We start from the raw sequence: 20114 nt of genomic DNA, 5'->3' as shown, positions 1-20114 counted from the left end.
GTGCTGCTTGGTCATTTACAATTGTTTGCACTATACCTTTGTTACAGTGCCTGAAGCATATTGATGCTGCTGGTTCTTCAGCAGACTCCTGAAGTGTGGTGGAGGGAGAAAAAAATCTCTATCCCCATATGATGCTCTTCTTTGATTGTCCAGCAGCCAATATTACAAAGCGCTTTAGTGTAACATACACAGCACTTTCCCCAAGGCACATGGTGGTAGAGTGACTGGCTCTGAAAGGTTTCCAGCCTCATTCATATTCAGCGGAAAAGGGGTTATAGACAGAGAGAGCAGCCAGAAGGCAGTTGCAGTATGTAAGGCTAGAGAAAAGAGTGTTCTGTATCAGGGTGTTGTAGTTGAGATAAAGCAAAGTGGATGATTTTGAGATATTTTAGTGGTAGAATCATAATAGTCAAGACGTGAATTCCCATCCAGAAAAGGAGAATTAAGTCGAAAAATCATAATAGTCAAGACATGTATTTCCATCCAGAAAAGGAGAATTAAGTTGAAATGTCTGGGACCGATATTTAGTTACGTATCAATACGGCCACATTGTTAAAATATTGAAATCTTCCATATTGTGTGGTAAATTAAATTGCTATAGCCCTGAGCTCTTTGAATGCCTCCCTTCCCTGGGATAGCCTAGAAAGCTCCATGATCCAGCAAAGGGTACATATGCCAAGCAGGAGGTCTCTGAGATCCTGTTCCAGCATTATTGCTGATGTCTGTTCTGATTGGTCAGTGCTGTGCTGGTGGTTAATTATTTTGAATGTCACCCCTGAAAATGTAAGCCATGGAAGACAGATAACTTTAGTCTCTGGGTGCTCCCCAACTCCACTTACAGCTTGATTCGAATGTTTCTGTGTCTCTGATCTCTTCAACCAGGAGCACCACTGTGAGGCACCACTCATAGAGGGTGGCCTCAGATATGACAGACAGCTAGATTCAATAGACCAGATGTTGGGCCACAAAGCTGCTTGATATAACTGATTTTTATCATCAACTAAGTAGGAGCCCTTTGTCCATAGATACAAAACAGGACACGTGCCCCCTCCTGCCCTGGCCATCTCTCTTCTTACTATTGATGCTCTCACTGGATGATTCAAAGGCTCTTGTGACTTTAACATATGAATGACTGAATCCTCAATGTGCACCTCTAACCTGGATTACTCTCCTGGAATTTGACTTGTATAAGAGTTTCCACCTAGATATCTGGATCTAAAAAGGGCTCATTGTTTCTTTACCAGTCAATCTGTCAGCTCTGGCTTTTGCTTTGTTTGACACATGCCAGATTGGAATGATGGTTCATTAGTTCCACCTCCTTTCTGATGAGAGTCTCAAAGTAATCTTTGTAAAAAGGGAAGAAAAGCAAACCCAATTTTTGTCAGGACTGTCAAAGCTCTAACGTTAAAACCCACCATCCAATCGTGCTGATCCTTAACCTCCATGGAGCTCAGATCTTCACAAAGCTCCTGGCATCATCTCAATCAAGAAGGGCAAACGGTGTAGCTTATAGACACATCTTGGCCAATGCAAGTAGGCAGAAACATTATCTGGCTTGTGCCATATTCCCTACTGTCTTCCAGTGAGTGGTGAATATAGATTACTAGACAACTTCCAGGATAAAAGAGTCATCAACTACTCTATCATCTTTGACATCACAATGACACCTTAATTTAGATACATTTTATTTATGTGAGCTCAACTAGTCTTGGAGGTCCTAAACTACCAGAAACGATAGCACTTCTGGTTGAACGCTAACAAATGTTTTCAAGACTTTGACCATGCCATATTCTCTTCAACAATGTATCTGCATGTGCCAAAGTATCAGTACCCTTTAAGAGGAACTACCAGACCGGTCAAGGGAATGCAGAAATTAATGGAACTTACTAGACATTACTGGCAGCATTTTGCATTACTTCACCCTAATCACCCCAAGGACCTGAACAACAAGAAGAGATTTTTCGGTTCCAGCTACAGCTATAATCTTTTAGAAGCCAGTGATCCTCCAATCGTAGGTACTCTGCACCTATCCAGTGACATTTGTTGATTCCACCAACATCACAGACTAATTCTCACCCAGAGGGGTAGAATTTCTGCCTATACTCAATACTCTTGGAGTCTGCTCTCAACAGAAGTTGATTACCTTGCATAGAAATGAGAGCTATTAGCTATCTAAACTGTCTTTGAGACACAGAGATACCATCTCCAAGAGATGGTACTGCTTGCTGGTACACACAAAAGCTACAGAGCCTGAAACACATCTGGAAACCCAACCCATAGCAGGTGAGTCAGGCTGCCTTAGTGTCATCAAGCAAATCCTACTCCCAAGCATTTGAACTTCACAGAAGTCTAGCAACAGATAACAGTAAATAGCAAATGAACACTTCTAACCAAGGTCCTAACCTAACAGGTCCTAACCAAGCTTCAGAAGGTGACATTGAAAAAAATTAATTATTAATTATTGAAAAGATACTTTGTAATTCAGAAAAACCTCTTTCAAGAAACATGGCTAAATACATAAAACTGAGTCACAGATAAATTACTTTTAAATTTTAAAAAAAGCCTTCTAATAAAAATAAAACAAATTAAATTCTCTTACCTGCTGAACTAAACTCTGCAAAAATATCTCTATTTGTTTGAGGCTTCCCATCTGGATCAATGTCCACGATGGTACGCCACAATTCAGAGAATCTAGCTCGTTTTTCTTTGGGCATATATATTCCATGCCATAGTGCTTTCAACATGTAGTCAATATTGATCAGAATTTGCCCAATTCTGGTATCATAATAAGCTGGAGGTAATTGACAAGAAGAACTCTGATCATAATTAGCTTCTAAACTGATTGAAGGAATTTGATTTAAGCAATAAATTCCAACAGCCAATTCCCTTATGATTTGATGGACTTCTCTATAGTCTAAGAGGGCAGTAGGGTCTACAGGAGTCAGTAGGATTGCAGTGGAGAAGGCTACATTATTTATTTGACTCATAATTCCACACGGGATGTCTACTTGAGAGTGGACATCTTCTTTGGCAGACAACCAGCTAACTAGTGCAGTAGTCAGCAACTCTTGTACTTCACTCCGATCATATTTTTCAAAAAAAGCAGAAGCATTTCTCTGTACTGCTAAATTCTCCAGGTAAGTTTCTTCATCTTGAATTTGATCAAATCTAGGTGCTCCTTTTTTGGGCAATCTTAACATTTCTAATTAATTCTAGTGTGTCCTTTTTGAAGTTTCTGCAATGAATAAAAAGGAAAAGCAATAAAATTTACCAGAGTAATGAAGCTGAATTTCTCAAGAAATAAATCTGTACCTTTCATCTTTATCACGTTAATTGTTCCATGGTCAACCACTATATTTTTTCAATTAAAAATTCTTTTTCAATTAAAAATTTAAAAAATTTTTTTCAATTAAAAAAAATTTTTAAATGACATACACTATATTTGTTTCAGGGGTACAACATAATAATTTGATATATCTATATATTTTGAAACGATCACCATAATAAATGTAGTTAACATCATCACCATACATAGTTACAGAATTTTTTTTCTTGTGATGAGAACTTTCAAGATTTTATTATCAACTATAGTTGCCATGCTATACATCATATCCCCAAGACTTACTTATTTTATAACTTAAGTTTGTACCTTTTGACCCCCTTCACCCATTTTGCCCACCTCACCCCCTGCCTCTGGCAATCACCAATCTGTTCTTTTATCTATGCTTGGGCTTTTCCTTTTTTTGTGTGGTTTTCCATAACCACTATTTATTGAGCATCTACTATTTGCCCAGTTCTTTATACACAATATTTATTTCATTTAATTGGCCCCTCTGTAGAGTGGTTCTCAAAATCTAACCTGTGTTGAAATCACCTGTGGCTTGTTATGACAGATTGCTGGATCCTACCCTAGAGTTTCCAATCCAGTTGGTTGGAGTGGAGCCAGAGAATTTCCGTTTCTGAAAAAGTTAGATGCTGCTCAGCGAGATAGGCGCTGGGAGCCCCACTTTATAGACGCAGAAACGAGACTAGGAAGGTTACAGGATAGGCCTGAGGTTTCACACCTTCAGAATCAGAACCATCCCAGGTCTGTCCATCCTCAAGTTCAAGACCTATGCCCACTGGACACGGGAAACGGGAAGGGACAAGAAAAGGGAAGAAACCAACTCTGAGATTATGGTTTGCTTGTCCAGGAGAAGGGAGCTGCGTCCACGCTGGTCCTTGGAGTATTCCAGGGGCCGAGGACAGTGGTTTTGAATGACCGGTCTCTCGTTGGGCCCGAAGCCAACGTCAGGAGCCCCGCGTGGGCAAGGCCGAGGGTAGCCGCTGCAGGGAGGGCTGGGAGGGGCTCTCCTAAGCCGAGGGCCTGGGGAGACCTGCTAGCCCCACGCGGCCTCCAGGCTCTACTGGGAGCCCGGGCCTCTGCTGAAGTCCCGCCGCCCCGGCGCGGGCCGAAGCCGTTGGTACCCGGGGCCTGGGACGGCAGGGTCGCGCCGTGAGGGGGAGCTCCTGTGCTTCCGAGGGCGGGGCCTCCCGCCGGTGCCAGGGATGCTCGCCGCGGCTTAGATTCCTCCAAGGCAGATGCCTCACTCCACCCCCACCCCTCCCCTTTAGAACTCAGTCCGGACTGGGGCTCTGCGAACCGTGCATCTCTGTCATTTCCTACATTCACTATTTGTCTACGAGAAAGCACAGAAACAGAGCGGCGGAGGCGAGGGCCTCAGGCTCTGAGGTAGTCCTGAGTTAGAATCCCACCTCCATCATCATTCTGTTACTCAACAAACATTTATGGAACGCTTGTTATAAGCCAGGCGCTGGGGGACGCTGGAAAAGGGCAGCTGTAAAACCCCAAGGAGCTTACAGTTACGCAGATAATCATACAGCTGCATTTAAACAGTACCATAATGTAAGATGTAATGACAGTACATGAATGAAAGCTAACCTTCATGGGAAAGGCTGCCCTGAGGAAGTGATCTTTTAAGCTGAGCCTGATAGATGAGCAAGAGCTATCCAAGCAGAGTTGGAGAAGGAGCTTTCCAGGCATAGGGAACAACAGGTGATGAAGAACTGAGCTGAGGAGAAAGTTGAAATTTTTGAGAAACTGAACAAAACTCCATAGAGAACTAGAGATGTGGGCACAAAAATAGGATGAGGAGGTAGGTGAGGGCCAGACTATGCAGGCTGCTGAGTTAAAGATTTTGAACTTTATTCTAAGAGTTTACACTACATTGATGGCAGTAGAGGGCAGGTGCAGGTTTGAGTGGTGGTGGTGGTGATGCGAGGGCTGTGGATGGCTTTGAGAAATAATGAGATGGCCTACTGGGAACAGATCGAATAGTGGCAGAGTTTAAAAAGAAGATGGTCATCCAGGTGACACCTCAATTTCTGTCAGGAGCTATGGGGGATCAGGGCAAGATTAAGAGTTCAGTTGTACCTGTGAGAGAACCAAGTAGAGATGTCAGATGTGCCTTAGATATATAGGTCTTAGCTAAAAATGGCAGCTTGGGTTAGATGTATACATTCCGGCAGGCTTAGGGTAAACGAAGCCAGGGGAGTGGCTGAAATCACCACGGGAGAGAATAGATAATTGAGAACCCAGGATGGAGACCTGAGAAATTTAATATGTAAAGGTCAGGTGGAGAGGGTGGAGGCAGGAAAGAATACAAAAAGCGAGCAGTCAGGAGAGCAGGAGGAAAGCCAAGATTGGTCACAGAAGCCAAGAGAAGAGAATGGCCAACTTCACTGGATGCTGCTCTAGGTCAAGGGAGATAAGAACTGAAACTTTTCCCTGAATTTAGCAACAGGGAGGGTTCTGGTCACTGTTTGAAGGCAGAATTTCTCTTATTCCAACCACGTCACTACCTTAGCTGCTGTGGAGGTAGTGAATATTAATAAATTTGTGATTGCTCTCCCAGATCAAGAGATGTCAAAAAGTCACTGCCTTCTTTAAGAGAGCTGCATGTTTGCACTTATGAAGTATGAGCAATGTATGTAAATTCCTAAAATTTCTTTCCCACTATAATTAAAAGAATCAAAGTATGTCCAGATCCAGAAAGGGTGTCAAACCTAATTGGGGATAGATCCAAAATGTGACCCTGCGTTATGGTGGTCATGACTGAATATTGTGGGTGGATGTCAGGATGGAGTGAAGTTGAGTGAAAAGGTGGAAAGGGTGAGTGTGGGTGGGAGGCAAGAGATGGTAAGTACAGGAAGATGTAGGATCAAGGATGTGTATTTTAAATTGGTATAGACTAGAACATTTTAAATGATTATACGAAGGATACTATAAAGAGGCTGAAGATACTAGAGAGACAAGTGTAAGGTTCCTGAAAGGCAGGAAGGGTTGGGATACAAAGAAGAGGTGGAGGCACAGCCTTTTTGTGGATGGATGCATATATTTCTCTTTCTAAAGGCAAGAAGGAAGAAAAGGATGAGTGCACACACAGGTAAGTTAGAACTTTTGGTGTTGGAAAGCTGAGCAGTTCTTAGCTGGATGACTTTGATTTCTCTTTGAAAAGCCAAGGTCATGAGCTGAGAATGGGGAAAAAAGAGGGAGGTTAGAGATCTGTGGGACAGGAGAATATTTAAAAGTCTTCAGAAGTTCTCAGAGTGGGACAGTGAGCTACCTAAAGAGATGTACCACATGTCTCTCAGGAGTGTGAACCTCAAACAAATTGTTTAGCTTCTCTAAACCTTAGTTCTCTTATCTGTTAAATAACAACAGTAACAAATTGAGTTATTTCTGGATATAGCTACCATGAAGAGTCAATAAACGCTGCCTTCTTTTAGTGCTGCTGGTGGGAAATTACCATGTAAGAGTTCAAAACAATGTTAATACCACAGTTTAAAATATCCAGGTTGTTCTTTCAAGTATAATCTCTTTCTCTGGAGTATCAATTTGATTAAATTGGTTGTATTACGCTACAAAGTAAAAATCCACATAATGAATTTTACAGCCACATTATACAATAATAAAGCAGCAGAGTATTTTTTTAAATCATCATTCAGTAAATCCTGTTAACACTGTGAAATATTACGTTTTAATCTCTTTTTCAATAGAAAGGTTTTCTAAGGAAATGACTCGGAGCCTTCCACATTTATCAGATGCCTTTTCATTATTCTTTTCCAGTTTTGCAATTCTGGATCCAAATTGCATGGCGCGTTTTGGCAGAAGAGCAGAGGTTGTTAGACCAAGTTCCACTGCCGCAAGACGCAAAATTAGTTTTTCACCAATTCCACGGGATAAAGTCAAGTTTGCCTTTTCCCAAACCGGTAGGGAATTTAGAAAGGAGACAACATTTTCATCCAGGAAAGGAAATCTAAAATAAAAAGTATAGCTACTATTAAAGAAAAATATCAATCTGTTGTGATTATTTCTTTTGCATTTTCTTCAGTATGTTAATATTTACAGTATAAATTTATTTTTGAGGGCACTATTTTTCTAGATTAAAAATATTCTAGTTATTTATACAATTTTATGGCTAAAATTTAGTCACAACACTTGTCTAACTTTAATACATATGCTAAAATATAAAGAAATTTTCCCTCAATAGATAAACAAATTAAGCCTATGATGTCAAGAAATAATTTCAAATTGTTTCACAAGAAATCTCTGGAGATGCCTTGAAAATAAGCATGGTCTTGAGTTAATTATTCAATCTGTGTCTGCTCTTTACTATCTAAAGATATTGAACTTTAGGGATACGAAACCAATATAGAAGGGCTCTACTCTCCTGAACTTGTGGAACATTTACTCATGGCAAAACTTTATGGTATCAAAATTATAATTACATTTAAATTGCTTAAATGGCGACAAATTGGTGTAACAGGACAAAATATTAGATTAAAAAAAAACTTTCTGCTCTTTTGGCTTCCCTAATTTTCTAGCAAATTCTGTTCTTTTTTTCATTTAAAATACTCTACTCTCACCCCCTTCCTTCCCAATTCCTCAAAATGCAATACAATTACACTAGTATTTCTATTTCATTACATTTCATTCTAACTTAAGTAGAAAGATCAGAAAGGGTAAAGGCATTTGTTATAAAAAATATTTTATAAAAATGAATTGTGAAAGCAAATTTAAATAAGAGAAGCTAATAGATTACAGTTAATATGTATGCCAAAATCCATAATAAATCAGTTTAAATCTAGCCACTATAATGGTAGTTGTTAAATTACAATTCTGATTTGCTGTTTTAAACATCCTTCACATCCATTTTTACCCAAGGATGTCATGGGGGGGGGTCTTTTTTTTTATTTTTTGGCTGTACCGTGCAGCATATAGGATCTTAGTTCCCCAACCAGAGATCGAACCCACGCCTCCTGCAGTGGAAGCATGGAGTCTGAAACCACTGGACCGCCAGGGAAATCCTGGGGGTCTTTAGAATTAACTGCTTTTACTGAATAAAATAAATTCCCTTTTCTCTGACCTAGCTGAAATAATGAACTGAATTTCTCTTTCTCTCTCCCATACACATATACCCTTCAAAAGGAAAACATTTTACACACTTTGTATTGTGGCATTACTTATTTCTTTATAATGAAATTTTGAAAATTATGATAATTTTACATGTCAGAACTGGCAACACAGGAATGACAAGGTAGAGACAAGAAACAATGAAGTCTCGGAGTTCGTGTATTATGATGCTCCAATTCCCACGAAGCTTATTTGGACTCCTTGTTCTTGCAAGCTCGTACTCTCGTAATAAAACCATCACTTAATAAATTAACCTACTTGAACAAATTTCTGCTTTTTATAATTAAATGAAACATCTTCTTTTATCCTTAATGCTTTAAAAAGTTGTATTCAAGCACCTGTTTACTATCATCAGAAATATGTTGTAGGTAAACACAAACCCCTAAGACTAAAAAAGAATATACACGTGAAAGTGGCTTGATCTCTGAAACTTTTAGGTAATCTGCAACATATGACTAAACTGTGTTCAAAAAACATATGACAGAGAGGAATCCAGTACCAGAATGGAACCACCATTTAAATCAGTATGGATCTCTACAGGCACACCTTGTTTTATTGTGCTTCATAGATACTGCCTTATTTATTTTTTTTTACAAACTGAAAGTTTGTAAAACCCTGCAATGAGCAAAGTCTATTGGTGGTGCCATTTTTCCAACAGCATTTACTCATTTACTCATTTCACGTTTCTGTGTTACATTTTGGAAATGCTCGCAATATTTCAAAAATTTCATAATATTTGTTATGGTGATATGTGATCAGTGATCTCTGATGTTACCTTGTGATTGCTTTTCGTTTTGTATTTTTAAATTAAGGTATATACATTTTCTTTTTTTAGACATAATGTTGCTGCATACTTAATAGACTACAGTACAGTGTGAGCATAGCTTTTGTATGCACTGGGAAACCAAAAAATTCACGTGACTCGCATTTTTGCGGTGATCTGGAACTGAATCTGCAATATCTCCAGGTATGCCTGTACATACAGAAATGTCTGTAGAGACAAAGTCAGGCTCTGTAACATTGGAGGAGAAAGCTTGGGAGTAGGACTATGCCCTTATTGGGAGGAAAGCAAACATCTGAAACAAAACAAAGCCCCTTAAACACCTTCTCTCAGTATTTCATTACCTCAAGTTTTACAGTCTTTCATTGTAGTCTTAAAAGCAATCATGTCATTGTATCGTATTTGAAAATTACTGAAAAGCCATTTCTTGGAGAATGAGCTCTGGAAAAACTGTTCCTCTGGCTCTTCTCCAGCTTTGCTTCTGACCGACTGTGTTTGTAATATAAAGCCAAGATATTGCTGCTACTGTTATTCATTTGAACAAGTCTCCAAAGAAAAAGGAACCTAAAAATCTCCTTTTACTGTCTATTGTCTTTACAAGATTACCCAAAAACCCTCAGATAGATAATAGGAATTACCTTGCTTCTTTTCCATGATCACCAATAACTCTGTCATCACGACCAAGATTTCTAGAAGAAATTCGACCCAGTTCCATCTCGATTTCCTTATTCAGTCCTTCCAGCCCGTGTGTCTGGAAGCGGACTCGATGACGAGAATAACCTGCGAGCTGCTCATCTGCACCAATTCCAGTAAGAACTACCTATAAAGGTTTAAAGAAATCCATAAAAAAATGTTATCTACTATACAGTAAGGAAAATAACTAAGATAAAAGTCAAACTTAAAAAATGATAACCCCAAAGATAACATCTTCAGAGAAAAGCCATAAGGCAAAGTCATAAAATAATAAAATAGGCCCAATTTTTACAAAGTCATATACTTTGTGTTATAGTTTAAATGCAACTGAAATATGCTATATTCTTGCAACTTAAATGCTAAAAGCTTTAAGGGTCAAAGTTAGGTCTCAGAAATCCTGAGCAGAAATACCGTGTCATACCTTTGCACTACTCTGATATGGTTTTGCTTCATCTTGGGTCACTAACCAACCAACTCCTCCAGAAGCAAACCAGACTGCACAGCCAATGCTGTCATCCAACACTGTATCCAAGGGCTGAATTAAGTGAGATATTCGAGTTCGTCTTAATCTTTGCAGTTCTTCCAGAGAAACATTAATTTCAACAAAATTCCAAATCCGGGAAGGGCTGGCAGCTTGTAGTTCCTTTAGCCCTGCTCTTCCTGTGATTCGATCTGGTACGTTGAATTGCTCACCAGGATTAGCAGCAGCAGCAGCAGTGACATTTGTAGAGGATTCTTCAGAGCGTTTTTCACAATTATTTTTCTCTTTTCTCCCTTTTTTGTTAAAACCAGCTGGTATGGTCTTTTCTTTAGTCATGAAAGCCACATTAAGAAGATCAATTGGTTCATCTAAAGGAATATGACGGTCAGCAAGCGCTGCGATAACCATGGAATCAATTCCCCCAGAAAACAGGATTGCAACATTTGCTTTCCTATTACTAGTATTCAAAACTTCACTTTGTGTCAGGTTTTCATCCCTAGGTAAACACAAGACACGTCTCTTGACTGCGATACTCAGGACATCAATAAACTGCTGAACTACTTCCTTCATGTGTCCATCAGTAAGAAAGACCTGAAGGGTCTCTCTTGACGGTGGGACGCTGGAAATGCTAGTGCAATGGATCTCAAATGCGGCTTGTGGCAAAATCATATTTAAAGGGACAACAGGTTCTTTAAGATACAGTTTGGCTTCATTTGCTGCCACTGATACAAATGTTGGCAAATCTGCTGAAATTTGAGTTAGGCTATTAACACATTCTTTGATAACATCCTCCCTAGAGTTATATTTCCAAGGATACAATTTTAAAACAACAGATTTGGAAATGGAAGTAGACTTTAGATCAATTCTGAAAATTCCAGATGCTGGAACTTCTTGCCACTGATTGGCCACTCCAGATGTTTGGGCGCCAATCGAAGAGAGGCAGAAACTCTTGCCCAAACTACTAAAATGCCAAAGCAAGCTACGACGGCCAAAAAAATCCCTACCAAACCACAAAGAATGACTAGATGCTTGATAATATATAAAAGACCAAGGACCTTGGACTTTTGAGAAGAGTGACAAAATATCAGATTCATTCTTACAAGAGGAAAGATAATTAAACATTATTTGGGTATCATTCTCTTCAGCTTCAACCTTTATTCCACTAAAGACTTCTCCATTCCACAGGAATACATTGCCTCTTTCATCTTCAACAGGCTGGGCAGTCAACACACCTCTTAAGTGAAGGACATGACCAGAAAATAAACACTGGTAGTTAATATTAGACTTTAACAACTGTTTACTACTATTGGGTCCCCGCCGTTTAAGATTACACAGTAAATCCTCTTTCAAATCTTTGTTGAAATGCTCAACAGAGAAGCTTACTGCACAACAAATGCCACACATTGCTATGTAAAATCAAGTTGACTATTTCTTGATTTTGGTCTTCTCTGAGTTTTCTATTTCTTGGTATTCTTTCCTCAGCTCATCCAATGTATCTGTGGGGGAAGGGAGAAGACATACTAAGTGAAATAAAAATTCTTGAACCTTTACCTAGTAATTCAAAGGGCAAAACAGGTTATTCTCCAAGATCAAAACATGTATGTACTATGTTAGTTCGAATAATAATTTACAACAGGCTTCTAATGAAGAATGTTTAGTATTTAGGGAACTCGTTTCTGTTTGTTAAATGCTTATTTTGACCCAGGCATGGGGCTATGCACATTAAATATACATATTATTTTATTTAAATCCCGTAAGACTTTGGAGGCTCAAAGTGATTCACTCAAAATCACAAAGGTAGAAAGTGGTAGAACAATATTTCATACCTAGATCTGTCTAAAACTCTAAAGCTTACATTAATTATTAGCGCTTCCTAACACATCTTATATTTTTTAAATTTGATTTTATTTTTACTGTTGACTCATCCTTGGAAGGCTAACTTGAAAAAAACCAAACTATTGCATTAATTTTATTAACAGGTATACCACCATCCCATCTTTAGATATATGTTTAAACATTCAGATGTAGATATATGTTTAAACATTCAGATGTAGACAGTATAATTTAGGCACCATCATGAATTTCTACAGAAAGCCCACAAAAGAATTTCTGTGTGTTTCTATATAATGTACCAAAAAAACTTACTTTTGCTTTCAGAAAGCATTTCTGTTCGGTCTGCAAGAAAGAATATGTCGCTGTTCTGTTGCTGCCTATATACTTTCTGCAAAACATAATTTAGGCTAATATCATGATTTATTCTAAAAAGTAGATGTCAAAACTCTGAACCCTATTATTGCTTATTCTTGAACTTCAGTAACATGTTCAGAACAATACCTTAGCAAATACAGATAAACAAACAGAACTCACCCATTATCCAACTATCTAGAAATTGCTACCATTAACACTGAGGTAAAACTCTTTCTTCTCTGCATATACTATAATACCATTTTTCTTTAGTAATATTTCAGTTTATTTGGTCATTTAAGTGTTACCAACTTTTCACCATTATAAATCAACGTTGAGATGAATGTCTTTGTACCTAAATTTTTTTGCACTCTCATGATACTTTCCTAGGTATCAATTCCTATAAATAGAACAGCTGGATCAAAGTGTTACATAGCTTTAAAACTTTGATACATTATGCCAATTTGTCCTCTAGAAAGTTTGTATCAATTGTACCGTACCTGTATCAGAAATGTCTAACATGTCAGTTACCAAGTAATCTCTACAATGCTTTAAAGGGCTCAAATCATTTAACTTTAAAATATGTTTTGGCAGTATAAAATGACCCATGAAACAGTAGCTTGCTTGTTTGTGAATACATTAATGGAAATGGAGTTAAATAACCATGTTAAAGATTTGGAAGCTTTGAGTAAAAAACCTGGGGTGGGGGGGGAAGGAAGGGGAAGCATTTATCTTTTTTTTTTTTTTAAACAATTATTCACACTCACTTGAATAGTTTCTACTCTTCTCAATAGATTTAAAGTTCATTTATTTCAAAAGAAAACACCAATTCAAGTATAAAATAAATACCATTAGTGACTATGGCTGCAAGATAACATAGTACAATTAATATCATTTGGTTCAAAGGTAATGTCAATTGCATATGATGGGGAAAAGATTATCAACAGCTATGGTTAATATGTATGTAACTATATATGATATATATTAAAAAATCACGGACACTTCACTTTTGCAATTTAACTAAAAAGATACTGAAACCTTGTAAATTTTAATATAATATAAATCTTATATGTAGTTCTTATAACTTTTGTATATAGTTAATAAGATATAATCAAACCCTCCCACATACTGTTTGGAATAACTCTAATAACTCACCCTGTTCTTCTTCAGGTTAGAAAGTTCATCCACAACAATTTTTTGTTCTTTAATCTATTAAAATAAGAAAACATTCTTAAATCAGAGGTTATCAAAGTATGCTCAGTGAGGACTCTTTAAAATTAAAGATATGGGATAAGTATTGATTGTCCAAATGGGCAGTCTGTAAATATATAGATTCTTTGCAACAGGGGCTGTGCGGAAGTACAGGTGGGGGAAAGCTGAGGGAAGAAACAGTGATTAGACTTACAAAGTGTTAGACGGCTCACTGCCCAGACAGGGTATTGGTAACCAGCATTCATATTCAGGGAAGAGCCATAGTTACTAAGTAAGATTTACGTCGTTTATTTAAAATAGAGAACGTACCAAAAAAAAAAAAAAAAAAAAGACAGTATGCACCAAAACCCAAAAGTAATACCAATTTTTCAATGATTTCTTTTAAATTATATTTTAGCTTTAAAAAAAAATACCAAATGGAATGAAGAGTGGGTTACTCCCCCTCCCCCGGCCCCATTCCCATACTTTTCATGATTTATGTACTAAATGGTACAGCCAGACATTCAGAGGAAGGAAGTAGCAGTAAGTGCCCTACCTGGGGTAGCACAACCCATCACTTTCCATCTTTGCTTTACATCTCAAAGGTTAGCACAAGGCTGGCACTGTTGAACTAGGTCTCACTTTTTATTAGTAGAAGAGGGCTCAACTAAGTTTCTTTTAAACCCTTTTCAGTAAAGGTAGCTATATTGTGAACATGACTGATTATATAGTATCACTAGAGCCTCTAAAAGCATATTTTATAATTTTGACCTACCTCGGAAGCCTCACGGATCTGTCATACATCAGTATAAGTGGCATGCTATGGTAGTAATCAGAGTGGGCTGTGTGTGGTTTGAAAATTCATTCCTCACAGATGTGTACCCTTCTGCTCTCCAGCTGACAGTCACTGTAGTAACTGACTAGAGATTGAGTTGAATTCCAAGATTGAATTTGTACAACCTCCTGGAGGCTTATGTTTGAACAGCACTTTCCCATTCATTTTAGGAATGGCAGGTATACTTTAGTACTTCAGACAAGGAAACTGTGATAGAGGGATTAGAGACTTGCCCAAGATGCCACTGTCAGTTTGGGACAGAACCAAAGTATTATCTAGGACCTCTATTACCTCAAAGGCTATAGCCATCCTCATCTCAAATTTATTTTTAAAGTTTTTTTTTTTTTTTTCCTGCTTATGGCAGTTAAGATTTATATTATACTGGCTCCCTTTTGCGAGGGAGGGGCAGAACAGTGATAATCAGATACCTGTTTTAGGAACGCAGCTCTGGCTAAAGTGAAGGACATACTGGAAGAAGGTAACAATGGATGAGGAGAGGCCAGTTAGGAAACCTTTGCAGGATTCCCTAGGGTAGATGAAAGTGGCTGGTTTAGGATGGTTAAGAATGTACATGGTGATAAAGGCACATATTTCAGATGGGACTCTAAAATAAAACTGATAGGACTTCCTGATGTACATAAAGGTTGGCTCCCACGTTACTGGCATGGACAACTGGATGGATGGTGGTGACATTTTCTGAGACAGAGAATACAGGCAGCAGATCTAAGGTGAGCAGTATTTCTAAAAGTATTAAAAGAGTACATAGAAAAAAACCAAACCAGGCTCCTCCTCCTTAGGGAGGATGCCCACACCCTTTCTCTCTGGGTGTGCATCTCTGCCTTGCTTCTATCTTAACTAAACAAACTTTCTCTGTGTGCTCTCCCACTTGTTGTGCTATGTCTCTAATAATAAACTTTGTACCTATTTTTACAGTTTTGCCTCCGTGAGAAACGCATTTTTCACTGGGGGCAAGAGCCAGGGATTGTGGTGGTCAGGATTCCTGGTTTTCATCCAGGCTACCCAGGTTCAATTCCTGGGCAGGGAATTAAGATCTTGCTTCATGCCATCACTCACTGCTGCCTCTCCGAGATCAGATGGTGCTGAAACCTGGGAGTTGAAGATATAATGAAGCTCTTCTCCTCAAGTTATTTATCGTTTACAACAATTTGGTAATTTACACCTGTGGGTAAAATTAAAACATTTATCTTTCTCTCTACCTGCTCCCTCCTGAGATTGGAAACTCTTAGGTTCCCAGCAGCATTATCAGCTCCTCTACGCTGGGAACAATTAAATCATACTAAGGATAATCAGTCTAGTTACGCTAAAAAATTGGGGCAAATGCCTTATGAACAATGCCAATATATAATTTCCCTGAAAGATAAGGATTGGTACAGAACAGACTAAGTCAGATAACCTGGGTATATACTGGGCAACACCTAATGGAAGTTCTTGACTTAAATTCTTACTTATGACCTTACTAGTACTGCTAGCTATATTGTTTTCTATATTGCCTGTTTTACAAAATTGTTGCTTATTACATTACCAAATGTGTGACTGAGCCTCTGATAAAATGATGATACATAGTTCCATATGAGATCAATGATTTTAATAGTGTAACTCTAAATATGCGAAGAAGCAACAAGAGGGAATATTTACCTGGACCATAAGGGATTAGTAAGACAGGTGGTCCAGAGGTTTTTGGCTACTGTTAACAGGGCCTAGTCCAGTAACACCACATTGAGTGGCCTGTCAACGAAATCTTTGTCAGACCCAGGAACGAGCATTCCTAGCATTGTGGGACGAAATAGTCATGAAATGCCCCCCAAACCATAGTTAAACTTATGACCATGAAGGGGCCCTGCCGACTGGTAACTGACCCTTGCCAGCTACCTCTACAAGGACTAAATCATGGCCACTGCAGCTGTTGACCTTCAACACCTCCTGAAAGAAGTTCAGGGTGGAGATCAGAAATGAGGCACTCTGGGGGACTTCCCTGGTGGCGCAGTGGTTAAGAATCCACTTTCCAATGCAGGGGACACGGGTTCAACCCCTGGTCCGGGAAGATCCCACATGCTGCGTAGCAACTAAGCCCATGCTCTACAACTACTAAGCCTGTACTCTAGAGCCCATAAGCCACAACTACTGAGCCTGTGTGCTGCAACTACTGAAGCCTGGGAGCCTAGAGCCCATGCTCCGCAACAAGAGAAGCCACTGCAGTGAGAAGCCTGCGCACCGCAACGAAGAGTAGCCCCTGCTCGCTGCAACTAGAGAAAGCCCACGCGCAGCAACGAAGACCCAACACAGCCAAAAATAAATAAATAAATATTTTTTAAAAAAGAAAAAGAAATGAGGCACTCTGTGCTCTAGGAAAAACTGGTAGGACAGCCCTTCAGATAGACAGATATTTTCAGAAAAAGATTTTATGAGCCCAAATTCTTACATCTTCTCATACCCAGGAAAACACTAACATCATTAATGGTAACACCTGCTTTGGCTATTAAGGAGAAAATTTTCAGACCAATAGCACCTGTTATCTATGTGTTAATACCACCTTAAAAGTTAAAACCTACTTAAATGAAACTAGACAACTGGCTACCTGGCTACAAGTCACCCCAAAGCATCAGGTCCAGACTGGGTTTCAGGCTTTATCTCCTGAAAAGAAATGAGATCTATTTTGTCTATTAACGTTCAGGTTGTCACTCCTCCAACTACTAACTAGGTCTGTCACACCTACGTCAATAACACTGGGTTAGTAGAAAAAGACATCAAAAAGTTATATGACCGTGCTCAATGGCTTCGTTCCTTTGGACAGGGTAACCCAAGCGCTGACACTATCTGGACTACAGTTAAGGTAATGATATCAAATGTAACCTGGTTCTTACTCCTGCTTGGGCCCCTGGTTACAATAATTCTTTTACTGATCTTTGGCCCCTGCCTTTTATTAATCTACTTGTCTAGTTTGTTCCTTCTAAGGACACAACGGTGTCCCACACAAGATGACAGTGATGCTGATTCCAGCCACTCCTTGGAAAACCAACAGAAGTCAATGGGCCCCTTAATGAGACAGAACGAGAGCTCTGTGACCCCAACTAGGTAGGGTCTACGAGCCCCCGTCAGCATGAAGAAGCTGCAGAAGACAGACCTTTGCCCTTCAACCTCCCAATACAGATGTATTGGGGTTCACGTCTCTCAGGGGGAATTTGAGGCAGGAGATAGATGGGCTCCAGGCTAGACATTTACAACTGGCCTCCTGTTCACACTTCCTGCAGTGAGAAGAAGATGGGCTTCAGACCGGACTTAATTACCAGCTCCCTGTTTACATTTCCTGAAGCAAGAGACAAACGGGCTCCAGGACTACATATTTATGACCGGACTCTTGTCTATATTTCGAGATCTGCACCTCGATATAAAAACCAGCAACAGAAATAGAGTAAATAACTGGACATTGGACATTTTTATGGCAGGGACAGAGCGGGACTAAACCCTGTGAAAAGATCAAGAGGTCATACATTTCCCATCCTTGGGGCAAGGGAAACATTGCACATGCGCAGAAAGGCTCCTTGGGGGTCAAAAGGGAGGGGGCACCACCCCATAATATGTGATGGCCATCCCATAGGCCTCTGGGCTGTAATCCACCTTGGAAAAAAGTTGCACACGCATGTTGGGGAGGATCCTAGGGCAGGGCAGGTGTGGAAAAAGAAACCAGACAATGGGCCAAAGGTAAACAAAGACCTGGAAAAACTGCCCTATATAAACGACTTCACCACCTCTTTACTGCGCTCCTCCTCATTACGGGGGGACATCCACACCCTTGCTCTCCGGGTGTGCATCTCTGCCTTGCCTCTATGTTAACTAAACCGTTTCTCTGTGTGCTCTCCCACTTGTTGTTGTGCTATATCTCTAATAATAAACTTTGTACCTTTTCTTTTTTTTAAAGAAAAAAAGCAATAATAAATCTCAAAGACATTATGCTGAGTAAGAGACGCATACGCCATGATTTCATCTACATTATGTTCTGGAGAGGATAAAACTATCGTGATGCAGAGCAGATCAGGGGTTGCCCGAGGTTCTGGGTTGGGGAGAGCACAGCTATAAAGGGAGACTTTTGGGGTCATGGAACTGTTCTGTATCCCAATTGTGGTGGTGGTCACACAAATTCACACATGTGTTAAACTTAGAGAAAAGGAAAAGGGGTCAAATTTTACTGTACGATAATTTTTAAAATAAAACTTAAAAAAAATCATAATTTTAAAAACAAAAAACTAAACCCCCGCCCTACTGCCACATTGGTCTAATATTGGGGCAAGTTTCAAGGTCTCCCTTTAACTGTAGCTGTCAAAGCAGCGGGACAAAGCCGAGACCGGACCACGCGGCCGCCGTGGATCTTCTCTGGGGGGGGGAGCGGCGCCCCGTCCCGAGCCTGGGGGCCTTGTCACCTTGTCCCACACTCACCTTGCTGCTAAGATCTTCCTTGTGCTGGGTCGAGTTGTCGGTAGGGACCAGCCCGGAGCCGTCCTCGGGTCGCGCACCTCGGCTAGGCATCTCCACGGAGCGTCAAATATACAGGATGCTCAGCCCGGAGAGCGTTCTATCCGCTTCCAGTCCAGAGTCCCAAAATGTCTGAGCTCCCAGCGGCTCCATCCCCTTCCTTTCCCTTTTCCGTGAGTCCTACCAATGGCGTCTGCGCGCTCACTCTTACGCCTGCGCGCTCACTCTTACGCCTGCGCGCTCACTCTCTTACGCCTGCGCGCTCACTCTCTTACGCCTGCGCAGTTCGGATCGGGCCTGGGAGCAGTTGTACGCGTGCGCACAAATGATTAGTGAGCACGTTACCAGAGCCTGGTTGTGAAATCTGAGAGGTTCCTGAACGTTCCCCTAGTGGATGGGGTGTTAAAACGCTCTTCACCACGTGGCATCCGGTAGACTGTGAGTTATATGCGCCCCCCAGTGGTAAATATAAAGAATAGAAGCGCTGTAGAAATACTGCTTAATATTTATTATCTAGGCAAGAATATGAAGCCAGGCACAAATTTAAGAGCTACGTTGTTGGCAATGGAACTGTGCAGACTAGGTAAAGTTTTTGTTAACTTGTTACTAGGATTAAAAGATAAATACAGGATTCCCAGTTATAAATGAATTGTAGGGCTTCCCTGGTGGCGCAGTGGTTGAGAGTCCGCCTGCCGGTGCAGGGGACACGGGTTTGTTCCCCGGTACGGGAAGATCCCACATGCTGCGGAGCGGCTGGGCCCGTGAGCCATGGCCGCTGAGCCTGCGCGTTCGGAGCCTGTGCTCCGCAACGGGAGAGGCCAAGGCATTGGGAGGCCCGTGTACCGCAAAAAAAAAAAAAAAAAAAAAAAAAAAAAATGCAGATAAATGAATAAATTTTTAGTATAAGTATGTCCCATGCAATATTTGCAATATCTCACTCCTATGAGAAAAATTATCCAAAACTTGGAAATAGGCAAGAATTTAC

The 20114-nt window shown here is 40.0% G+C and overlaps 2 protein-coding genes across 2 annotated transcripts; both read right to left on the bottom strand.

Moving 5' to 3' along the window:
- Positions 1-5556: 5556 nt before the first annotated feature.
- On the bottom strand, positions 5557-11835 carry ASNSD1 (asparagine synthetase domain containing 1; the record flags this gene model as incomplete). The annotated part of the gene is made up of 3 exons (XM_079923472.1): positions 5557-7319; positions 9896-10077; positions 10372-11835. The coding sequence occupies 3 exons, from the start codon at positions 11833-11835 to the stop codon at positions 7034-7036; spliced, it is 1932 nt and encodes a 643-aa protein (XP_079779598.1). The 3' UTR covers positions 5557-7033.
- ASDURF (ASNSD1 upstream open reading frame) lies at positions 11790-19423 on the bottom strand. The gene is made up of 4 exons (XM_079923477.1): positions 19094-19423; positions 13771-13824; positions 12577-12652; positions 11790-11927 (listed from the first exon to the last, which is right to left on the bottom strand). Exons 1-4 carry the CDS (start codon positions 19181-19183, stop codon positions 11857-11859), a joined length of 291 nt encoding a protein of 96 aa, XP_079779603.1. The 5' UTR covers positions 19184-19423; the 3' UTR covers positions 11790-11856.
- Positions 19424-20114: the final 691 nt, after the last annotated feature.

This window comes from Stenella coeruleoalba (assembly GCF_951394435.1).
Source record: "Stenella coeruleoalba genome assembly, chromosome: 6".
NCBI lineage: Eukaryota > Metazoa > Chordata > Mammalia > Artiodactyla > Delphinidae > Stenella > Stenella coeruleoalba.
Note: the sequence above shows the minus strand (reverse complement) of the source record. Positions and strands in the feature narration are given on the sequence as shown.